This window comes from Engystomops pustulosus, chromosome 3, assembly GCF_040894005.1.
Source record: "Engystomops pustulosus chromosome 3, aEngPut4.maternal, whole genome shotgun sequence".
Classification (NCBI taxonomy): Eukaryota; Metazoa; Chordata; class Amphibia; order Anura; family Leptodactylidae; genus Engystomops; species Engystomops pustulosus.
In genome coordinates this window covers 111,407,334-111,419,698 of record NC_092413.1, presented here as the reverse complement: position 1 = coordinate 111,419,698, position 12,365 = coordinate 111,407,334, and the positions used below count along the sequence as shown (strand labels likewise).

General features: G+C 41.9%; 1 protein-coding gene across 1 annotated transcript in view; it reads left to right on the top strand.

Annotated features, from left to right (window-relative positions):
* Positions 1-12,365, top strand: part of AFG1L (AFG1 like ATPase) — a 114,861-nt gene that overhangs the window by 88,449 nt on the left and 14,047 nt on the right. Inside the window, exon 11 of the mRNA XM_072141834.1 lies at positions 6,442-6,582. Within this exon, the coding sequence (XP_071997935.1) occupies positions 6,442-6,582 (141 nt within the window). The remainder of the gene's footprint in view (positions 1-6,441; positions 6,583-12,365) is intronic.

The following is a 12,365-nucleotide window of genomic DNA, read 5'->3' as shown; positions in this document are numbered from 1 at the left end:
AACCAAGTGTATTGCAAACTTTGGTCAGATCCATTTAACATGCAGAATCCTGTCATCCCCTTTAAAATATTAAAAGTATTTCTAAAGTTTAACACATTAAGGCCAAACAAATTGTTCTTATTCAGAGAATTTCTTAAGTGAAAAGCAAGAGAGGATACCCAAATGCGTTGCCAGTCTGACACCATGTTAGAAGATCAAAAAGTTGAAACAGACACATATTTGATCAAGGGCACCTAAAAAATTACATATATTATGAACTGTGGTGAAGGATGGTTTCCCTTCTGGTCCAGATTCTGCAAAGAGTTATCTTTATGGTCCACATGTGAAGGATCGCTGCTGTTTTCCTTCTGGCGCACACGAAGGAGAGTTATACCCTTAGTTCATACTGTTATGTAATTGGCAGCTGTTGATTTAAAAAAAAAATTGCACTTTAGTACTTATAATGTTATGATAGAAAGTTCAGATTTAGTTAAAAATACACCAAATATTTGTGCCTGTTGGATGTTTTTTTTTCCTGCTGGAGTAAAAGTTACAGTTTTCATGTAAACCTGATGAGCTGGAACTTGTCTGAAGTTTACTGTACTAATGTACAGTATTACGGCATACTGCGTTCTGTGCGTTCTGTTTCCCATTATACAAGGTGTCCCTTGTTGCAGGGAAGTTTTGTGAATTAGTAGCTGGATATTATTTTTTGTAGACTCTTTTAAGCAAAGTCTTGGCAAAGCTATCATATTACTATACGTGCATCTTGTTTGTGCATTTTTTTTACAAAGGATGTATGTTATTAGTTTAAAAAGAGAGTGTGTTTTAATGAATGCATGAAAATGGTTTCCACTGATAAAGGGAATATAGTTATTCCCTAGTTAATGCTTGTTACATGGTCTTAATTCTTTACATTGATGGAGAAGCCAGTAGATGGATGTCTTATGTGAACACTCAATGTTATAGATACTTGGGCACCAAAATTGCAGAACCCTATATGCAAATATGTAAATATGTAAAGGCACTTATCATTCCAACCTCAGTCGGTGAAGATAGGTTTTCTCTCTTCCGCCCTAGAAGGTTCAGCTGGTTGAAGTGTACTACAGTGTAATAGGATACAGAAAGTCTCAATTGTCTATGCCTTGGGTCATAATTAATGTAAGCAGATGTTTTCAGTATTAAGTGTTTTTTTAATTGCTCACATGGAAAATGTGGAATGTGATAATTGCCATAAGATAGCATCAAAGTATTTAAGCATGTATATATTCCAACTGTGAGTACCGACTTGAATTGGATGGAGAGATGAATGCATCAGCTTCCATGGAATTGGCTACAAAGCAATGAAAAGTATAAATTGACCAATATAAGTTCCAATAGCTCTGAGGGTCTCCAGTATGAGCCGTCTGCTCTGAGGGTCTCCAGTATGGGCCATCTGCTCAGACGTCTCTTCATTTTTGTTATTGTCAGTCTCTATTATAACTAATAATTTTTTGTATTATGTGTATTCTCTGAGGTCTCTAGTGTCCTGTTGTTGCCAGCTCCCGCTGTGCTATCACAGCCAGGGACAGTTTTAGACTAAGTGGGGTGGGGGCAAAATTGTTAGTGGGGCCCTAAATTCTCCAGACATGAAGTTATTTTAGAAGGGGATGTACCAAGAACTCCAGTAACACTATCTAGCACTTTCAGGGGTGTTTCTAGAGTACATCACACACACACGGGATTGCGAAGCAATTTTCACCCAAAAATCAATGCAGGGTATCCAGTATGGCCCCTCTGCTCTGAGGGTCTCCAGTATGGCCCCTCTGCTCTGAGGGTCTCCAGTATGGCCCCTCTGCTCTGAGGGTCTCCAGTATGGCCCCTCTGCTCTGAGAGTCTCCAGTATGGCCCCTCTGCTCGGAGGGTCTCCAGTATGGGCCCTCTGCTCTGAGGGTCTCCAGTATGGCCCCTCTGCTCTGATGGTCTCCAGTATGGGCCATCTGCTCTGATGGTCCCTCTGCTCTGAGGGTCTCCAGTATGGGCTCTCTGCTCTGAGGGTTTCTCAGTTTTTTTTGTCAGTCTCTATTATTATTAATATTTTTTTGTATTAGGTGTATTCTCTAAGGTCTCTATTATCAACCCTGTATCATCTCATTAAGGGTACTTCTGATGCAACGTCTTTCTATGGACCTAGTGTCCTGCTATTGCTAGCACCAGCTGTACTATCACAGCCAGGGACAGTTTTAGACTTAGTGGGGCCTGGGGCAAAATTGTTAGTGGAGTCCTAAATTCTCCGTACATGAAATTATTTTAGAAGGGGATGTACCAAGAACTCCAGCAACACTATCTAGCACTTTCAGGGGTGTTTCTAGAGTACATCACACACACACGGGAATGCAAAGCAAATTTAGTCCGAAAATCTATGCACCCATTTTGTACCATGCAAAGCTACCGTAGAGCTGGATACACACACACAGGCTGGACATGAGCTCTAGTTTAGGGAGTACAGTGCTGGGCCAGGCAAGGCATCTCTTCCAGCATGTCCTGTTCAGGGGTGTACCAAGCCTGTCTGCTGCCTGAGGCGAGCCAAAGAGAGATGCCCCCCCCCCCCCCCGCCCATATATGTAATATTTCAGGGAGTTTCAGGACCAGATCCATAATATTGGTTTGGTGTGAAAATAAAGCAATGCAAAATGCATACAGCGTACCGCCATGTAGTATAAAACGCATACAGCGTACCGCCATGTAGTATAAAATGCATACAGCCTACCGCCATGTAGTATAAAATGCATACAGCATGCCGCCATGTAGTATTAAATGAATACAGCTTGCCACCATGTAGTATAAACTGCATACAGCATATTGCCATGTGGTATAAAATGTATACGGTGTGCCGCCATGTAGTATTAAATGCATACAGCATGCCGCCATGTAGTATAAAATGCATGCAGCATACTGCCATGTAGTATTAAATGCATACAGCATACTGCCATGTAGTATTAAATGCATACAGCGTACCACCATGTAGTATAAAATACATACAGCGTCCCCCCATGTAGTATAAAATGCATACAGCGTCCCACCATGTAGTATAAAATGCATACAGCATACCGCCATGTAGTATAGAATACATAAGGCGTCCCCCATGTAGAATAAAATACATACAGCGTCCCCCCATGTAGTATAAAATACATACAGCGTCTCCCCATGTAGTATAAAATACATACAGCATATCACCATGTAGTATAAAATGCATACAGCTTCCCCCCCATGTAATATAAAATGCATACAGCGTCCCGCCATGCAGTATAAAATACATACAGCGTCCCCCCATGTAGTATAAAATGCATACAGCTTCCCCCCCATGTAGTATAAAATACATACAGCGTCCCGCCATGCATTATAAAATGCATACAGCTTCCCCCCCATGTAGTATAAAATGCATACAGCATCCCCCCCAAGTAGTATAAAATGCATACAGCATATTGCCATGTAGTAGAAAATACATACAGCATATCGCCATGTAGTATAAAATGCATACAGCGTCCCCCCATGTAGTATAAAATGCATACAGCGTCCCCCCATGTAGTATAAAATGCATACAGAATATCGCCATGTAGTATATAATGCATACAGCATATCGCCATGTAGTATAAAATGCATGTAGTGTACCGCCATGTAGAATAAAACGCATACAGCGCACCACCATGTAGTATAAAATGCATACGGAATACATATATACACATATAAACACATACACATCACATACATATACACATTACATACACACATCACATACATGTGCACATTCACATACATATATATATATATATATATATATATATATATATATACAAATTACATACACACATCACATGCATATACACAGATATATACACATTACATACACACATCACATGCATATATACAGATATATACACATACATACACACATCACATACATATATATATATATATATATATATATATATATATATATACACACACATTACATACACACATCACATACATATACATAGATATATACACATACATACACACATCACATACATATACACACATATATATATATATATATATATATATATATACACATACATACACACATCATATACATATACACATATATACACATACATACACACATCACATACATATACACATATATATATACACATACATACACACATCACATACATATACACAGATATATACACATTACATACACACATCAAATACATATACACAGATAAACTTACTTTATTTTCTTTTATTCTCCAGGAAGGTTCTCCAGGAGCGGATGGGGGGAGCGGAGCGGAGTGGAGGGGGGGGCGGAGCGGAAAGGGGGGGGAGCGGAGCGGAGTGGAGGAGAGGGGGGGCGGGGCGAAAGAGGGGGGGAACGGAGCATAGCGGAGGAAGTGGAGGGAGCGGAAATTAACAGGATAATTAACTCCGAGCGGAGTAGAGCGGAGATGAACGGGACAGAGGGAACGGAGCAGAGTGGAGGAGGGGGGAGCGGAGATGAACGGGACAGAGGGAGCGGAGCAGAGTGGAGGAGGGGGGAGCGGAGATGAACGGGACAGAGGGAGTGGAGCAGAGTGGAGGAGGGGGGAGCGGAGATGAACGGGACAGAGGGAGCGGAGCAGAGTGGAGGAGGGGGGAGCGGAGATGAACGGGACAGAGGGAGCGGAGCAGAGTGGAGGAGGGGGGAGCGGAGATGAACGGGACAGAGGGAGCGGAGCAGAGTGGAGGAGGGGGGAGGGGAGATGAACGGGACAGAGGGAGCGGAGCAAAATGGAGGAGGGGGGAGCGGAGATGAACGGGACAGAGGGAGCGGAGCAGACAGGTGCTCAGGAAGATGTGGCGGCCAGCGGGTAAAAGGATGTGCCGGCTGGCAGGAAAGAGGATGTGCCAGCCGGCATGCAGGGGGGGGGGGTGTCAGCCTGGGCGAGCGGTCATCAGGACAGGCCAGCGGGCGACAGCACGGTCCAGTGGGCGGCAGCACGGGTGGGGGTTCCAGCGGCAGCATAGGCAGACTGGCAGCATGGACGGGCGGTCGCACAATGCCGCCCCCTCGTCCAGCAGGTGGCGTGCCGCCTGAGGCGAGATTCTCAACTCGCCTCATGGCAGGTGTGCCCCTGGTCCTGTTACTCGCTGAATTAGCACTAATTCTGAATATCTGTCCTGTTAGCGTTGGCACAGCATTACATGCAGCTGTGCCGCACTGAACAATGTGCAGCTGAATTACATGACGCATGTGGAAGGGACACTCACATGATGCCCCTGTAGACACCATTACATGTACATACATATGCAAAAATTTATGTATGTAACATGGTTGATATGTTTTGCGTTAATTTTTTTTAAACTAGAATTTGACAATTTTTTTGAGAAATTTGAAATTCTACTTTTGAGACTGATCGTAAATTATTTCAAATTCCTTTTATTTATATATAATGTAGACAGCTTACACATCAAATGGAGATTTACATTTTTTCCCAAAATGTAAACATTTTTGAGATTTAAAAAAAAAAAGTTTGAAATATAAATCTTTAAAATCCCCCTATGAATCCACCACATTTTCAAAAGTACACTGTGGAAGATTTTAAACCCTTTAAGCACATAGTAATTAAACCTGAGCCACTTGTGTGGGTTGCCAAGTCCATCTCATGCTACCACAAATGTGAAAGCATCACCAACATTTAAAATGTACCAAAATGGCAGCCAGAAAGCATAAGAACCACTTTAGTAAGTGTTCCCTTTATTTTGAGCAGTGTATTTCCACTGTACACTTTCAGCTCAGCAGAAAAAGGGATCTTCGATTCAGTAGGAGCTAGAGGCAAAGTGTGGAGAGTCACATTTCCCTCACCCTTTCTCTTCGTCCCACCTATCAGTTAGACATTATATGTGCATGAGGAGCCTAGGAAGAGAGTGCGAGATGAAAGACAGCTTATTTAGGTGCTGCAGAGAGATAACTCAATATTCTGATCCTCAGGGGATTCCTGTACTGCCTCTAGCAGAGAGAGACCAATGGCGGGGGGCCCTCTTGGCAATGCGGCCCCTTAGAAAAAGTGGTCAAAGAACTGCGATTGCAGGGTCTTGATGGTGTCGCTCAGCAGCCTACAAAAAAACAAGACCCAATTCAGTTATAGGGACAAAAAGATAAAAAAAGATTATTGCTTGTAGGAGGCATTGACAAATAAACTGAATAATGGGCATTAACATGTTTGTCGTGCTGTGTTTATTGTCTGGTGTGGAATCTGAACTATCTCTACCTGTTGGGGGGGGGGCAGTATTATATTGCTTTTCATTGAGCTCCAGAATATCGAGCTATACCCTCTGATTTCTAATTCCATGCTATTCATTTACAAAAATTAGCCAAAATGTATTTAAAGTTGTCATTCTATTTACATAATTATTTTATTTGTTGATGTGTAGATGTCTGTCTTTTTTACATTGTAGCCACTGGGTGCCAGTGATTATCTGGAGATGTGCAAGGCCTTTGACACAGTTTTTATTCGACAAATCCCGCAGCTGAATGTAGCAAAGCGGTCTCAGGCCCGTAGGTTCATTACTCTCATAGATGCCTTCTATGATCACAAGGTAAGGTATTAGATGTTATTTACTGTTTATAAATCTTCTGTTCACCAGTGTTTGTTCTCACTTAAAGGGGTATTCGCATGAAGACAAGATTATTAAATTTACTTAGAATAGCAAAATAACACATTCTCTAATTCGCAGTTATTAACAAAAATACAGCACTTCAACCTGTCTATCAGTCCTGGTGTTTACAATTTTGGTTGCCCCAGAATTTGACCGTAAATCTTCTAATTATTGTCGGATTCTTCTCATCAATATTTTCTCTTGTCTGCACACTGCAGTGCACTCTGCCTCCTGCCCCTCCCACTTGCATTACAAAACCAGCACAGACACAGGCACTTCCTGTCGGCAAGCAGTGTGCAGAGACTTACTCTACTAGCTACTGGACTCTATGTTATAGGTAAATTAGCAGAGCCGAGAGTTTCATTGTGTTTTATATCCATCTCATGGACCTCATCATCCCTGATCTGTCTCCTCCCTCTTTTTCTATGTGTCAGATACTAATAGAATGTTCAGAAGTTAAATAAAAGTGTATATAAACCCTGTACCCTGATAATCTAAGCACATTGTCATCACACATCTGATAGATCATGAATGAATCATGAAGTGTCTGCTTAGAGAGCCCCCACCCACACTCTGAGTTATAGGAGCTAAAACAGTAAAAAAAAAAAAAAAACTGAGTAAAATTGTTAAGTAAAGTAAGAGGGTTAGAATGATCTTTATTGTTTAAAAATCACTTGCGTTCTGCATCATTTCCTCATGGTTTTTGTAGATCTCTGCTTGCTGTCATTTTATATGAAGCTTCATTGGGAGCTCATTTTCAGATACACTGTACTGCAGCACTGGGGTACCACAGGGAACGGTACTAGCACCTTTTCTGATTTGTGTCTTTACGGCAGGCACTAGATAGGATAGTAAGGAATGCTTCTTGCATAAATTTAGTGATGGTGTATTAGAATGGTATGAGGTAAATCCCCCCACCCCCCGTGCCAATCGTTCCTATGGCAGCCCTGAGGTCCGATCAGGACTGATCTTAAAGGCACATCTTTAAGATCACTCCATCATCATCTTAAAGGCACAGTGTCAGCCTATGCACATGCTTAGGCTGACACAGCTAATACCCTGCAATACATTATCATGAACAAGCAATCAGATGATTGTTCAGGTCCCCTGGCGGAACTAATAAAAAAGTTAAAAATAAATAAAAAAAAAAGTCATTCAATAAAAAATAAATTAGCCCCATAACATATAAAGTGACATATAATGCACAAAAAAGTGTAAGTCATAACACAAACCTCACATATATAGTATCACCCCATCCGTAACAACCCGTAGAATAAAATTAGATAATTATTGAACCCGCGCGATGAACGCTGTAAAGATAAACTATTAAAAACCTGGCAAAAATTTTGAATTTTTACCTATTAAAAAGTGATCAAAAAAAAATCTGTACTCCCGAATGATACTGTTGCAAAGTTACAATGTTCCGCAAAAAAAAAAAGCCATCAACCAGCTCCGTAGCCAAAAAAGTAAAAATGTTATGCCACTTGGAAGACGGCGATGAACAATGATTTTTTTCGCACATTAGGGTTTTATTTGTCAAATTTAGTAAAACATAAGAAATAATATTCTAGTACGGTATCCTCGTAATCGTATTGACACATAGAATAAAGATAACTTGATTATTAGACAATATGGTGAACACAAAAAAAAATTGTAAAAATCCAGTACAGAATTGATGTGAGGCAATTTCCGTAAGCTCCATAGAGATTCATGGAGCAGAATGGTCATGCTCGGCCGTCTGCTCCATTAGTTTGATGGAGCGGTGAGGAGTCCGATGGACCCCTTGTTTTCATGATGTTAAATATGTTAAATTTCATTCAAAACAGTAATTATCCCCAAAACAGTAAATTCTGAAAATGTAAGCTTCGTGACATCAAAATAAACTATCCGGACACTTCAAAAATTATGAAAATGTAAAGCAGACATATGTGAAATGTTATTTCTTACATTGCACACTGCAATACAAGTCCGTATTAATCTGTACAATAAATCTACCGTATATACTCGAGTATGAGCTGGCCCGAGTATAAGCCGAGACCCCTAATTTTACCACCAAAAACTGGAAAAACCTATTGACTCGAGTATAAGCCGAGGGTGTAGTATACAGCCAGCCTGCCCCCTGTAGTATACAGCCAGCCTGCCCCCTGTAGTATACAGCCAGCCTGCCCCCTGTAGTATACAGCCAGCCTGCCCCCTGTAGTATACAGCCAGCCTGCCCCCTGTAGTATACAGCCAGCCTGCCCCCTGTAGTATACAGCCAGCCTGCCCCCTGTAGTATACAGCCAGCCTGCCCCCTGTAGTATACAGCCAGCCTGCCCCCAAGTAGTATACAGCCAGCCTGCCCCCAAGTAGTATACAGCCTGCCCCAATAGTAGTATACAGCCTGCCCCAATAGTAGTATACAGCCTGCCCGAATAGTAGTATACAGCCTGCCCCAATAGTAGTATACAGCCTGCCCCAATAGTAGTATACAGCCTGCCCCAATAGTAGTATACAGCCTGCCCCAATAGTAGTATACAGCCTGCCCCAATAGTAGTATACAGCCTGCCCCCAGTATGCCAAGTGAATAAAAAAAACAAACTTAATACTCACCCTCCAACGATACTCACCTTTGATGCTTGGCACGGCTCCCGGTCCTCGGCGGTGGCTCCCGGTCCTGGCGGCGGCATCCGAACCTCGGTGGCAGCTCCTCTCTTCTTTCTTCACTGGCGGCTCCCGGTCTCTTTGCTTACGGGCGCACTCTATGATGCGGCAGTGTCGCCGCCGATGACGACATCAGCGGCGACAGCGCCGCATCTTAGTGTGCGCCCATCGGCAGATCGCAGGGACGCGACTGCCGGCTAGCGAAGTAAGCAAAGGGACCGGGAGCCGCCAGTGAAGAAAGAAGAGAGGAGCGGAGCCGCTGCCGAGAATCGGGAGCTGCCGCCGAGGATCCGGACACCGGAGGGTGAGTATTATTATTATTTTTTTTTACTCTTTTTTTTTTTTTTTTTTAGTTGACTCGTGTATAAGCCGAGGTGAGGTTTTTCAGCACATTTAAAAATTTGTTGATAGTAAAAACAATGCGATTTTCTCCAATATTGGTTTTACTCAGTGAGAAAAACTATATAAATGAGGTATAACCGTAATCGTCCATTGTCACACAGGTGCAAGTCTCGTTATAACACACATCTCTGATTACTCTCTGTGATCTATGAAGAGCCGCGCAGCTGTGTGACCATTGTCACATGGAAGTCGACATAGAAACTTCCTATTGAATGACAGCAAGCAGAGATCTTGAAAACCCTGGGGAATTGATACAGAACGTATATTTGAAAATGATATAATATTTGATTATATAAACAATATATATTTATTTGCTGAAATGAAAATACCCCTTTAATGGTACCTCTTTGTATTCCTGAGAGAGCCTCAATGTTAGTCTTTTAGGAATAAATGGGCCATGCCTGCCATGTACCGTATTTTTCGGGCTATAAGGCGCACAAAAAAATCCTTTTATTTTCTCAGAAATCAAAGGTGGGCCTTATAGTCCAATGCGCCTTATGTATGATGCGTACTTACAGACAACAGCTGCCTAGAACTGTGCACATGTCTGCCACCTGCTGGTCATTCATCTTTATAATCAGATGCGTCTTATAATGCCGTGCGCCTTATATATGAATCTAGACATTTTAGCAGGCATTTACTGATGGTGCGCCTTATAATCCGGTGCACCTTATAGTCCGAAAAATACTGTATATTGTAGTTTTCAAACTACATTTATGGCCGGGCAGCAGAAAAGTTTGTTTTTATTTTTCATTTTATGGATCTTCTGTTCACACAAACATGCATAACAAAACATTAAGTGGAAATAGAAAGCCATCTAACAAACAAGAACTAACCCCCCAAAAAAGAAAACAATAACATACTCTATAAAGCTGGTGTGTCACCCACAACCACCATAGCTGTTCCTGCTCTACCTCTTAGCCTACTTTCAGCTTACCCAGTTCCAACAAGTGCCATTATATTAATGTGAATGGCCCAATAATGTATATATTCTTTAGAGGTGCATACTGTCAAAGAATTTTAACCACTTGCCGACACGCGTCGTAATAGTACGGTGCGCATCGGGTGCGGGTACATGAAGAGGGTTCACGGGCTGAGCCCTTTCCATAGCCAGTAAACTTTTGCAGCATATTGCGGGTTTCATCCCTTCGATCGCTGCCGGGAAAGCTGCCAAGGGCTTCAAAAAGATGGCGACGCTTGGGGACGATAGTCGCTCCCCATCGGGGAGAGACGATCGGTCACCATGACAGCCTCGGGTCTTCCGAAGACCTGAGGCTGTCTCTTCTTAACCGATTCATTAGAATGAGCGATTTGCACATACTAATGAATTGAGGTAGAAAATCCCCATATTTACTACTGCTGTAGTATGGCAGGATTGATCAGACAACCTAGGGTTAAAGTACCCCAGGGGGTCTGAAAAAAGTAAAAATAAAAAAGTTTTTTCCCTGCTTCCCAATACACAGCATGGAATATTACATATTAGATAATATTACATATTATCATCGCTATGATGTGAAATTTATTATGCAGAAAACAAGCTGTCACAAAGCTCTTTACGTGTAAAAATAATAAAGTTATAGATTTTTGAAGGTGGGGAGTGAAAAATGGAAATGAAAAAACAATCAAATGAAAAAACGGTCAAACAACTGAATTTATGTTTCTGCAGATATCATAAGAATAGTAAGAGGACCACTGCAGGAGACACTGCTTTCCTATCTAACATATATTGTGGAACAGTCTTGGGAAGCAGTTAATTGTAGCCTCTAAAATACATTGCAATGGTTGTTTTAGGATAACATTGTATATCTAACAAAACTTCTGCACCAATTCCCATCTCCACGGAGATAAAAAGATCCATGCTAGGCCTGTTACACTTCTTCTGTTTAAAAGAAATTAGTTCAGAGACAGAATTAAAGCATAAATCACTTTGTGCATAATCCTTAAGTGGGAATCTCCTAAAATGTCATTTATGACAGTTTTACTTAAAAGGGTTGGCAAGTATTTGTTATTTTTTATTTTATATCGGGGACATGATATTAAACTACTTACCATTATATATTCAGATAAGGTTCTGCACCATCATCATGAAATCAGAAGCCATAGCCCTCCTTCAGAAATGTATTCCTGCTCAACAGCCTACTGTTCCCTCCCATATGATGGTCATGTGAGCATGCACTCTTATGAGCAGGTACTCCTCTTCAGCATCCTGTGAGCAATCTGTGACACAGCCTGTCACTGTCATGTCACAGGGGGCTCTTATGAGAAGCTGTGTGCAGGGAGGAAGCAGGCACTGCACCGCACTTCTCCAGCTTCAGGTTTGATCAGTCCTGCAGCCATGGGATGTTCTACTCCTCTCACTGTTTAGTTGCTTCTCCTTCCTCTGCTTATCAAAGCAGAAGCAATGCAGTGTCCTCTGTCCAGGCAGAGGTGCATACAGGTTCTCATAATAGCTGTCCTTGACATTGCAATGACAAGCTGTGTAACAGGGAAAGGAGATCACTGCACAGATAGCTCACAGGACGCTGTAGAGGAGTGAGTGCTCATTGGAATGTATGGTCACATGACCCTCCATCTCCTGCCTTTTTTTGGACAGAAGGAGGCATTTCTGGAGGAGGGCTATGACTTAAAGGGGTATTCCAGGAATCAGCATAATTCATATACAAATGGGTACTTAAAAT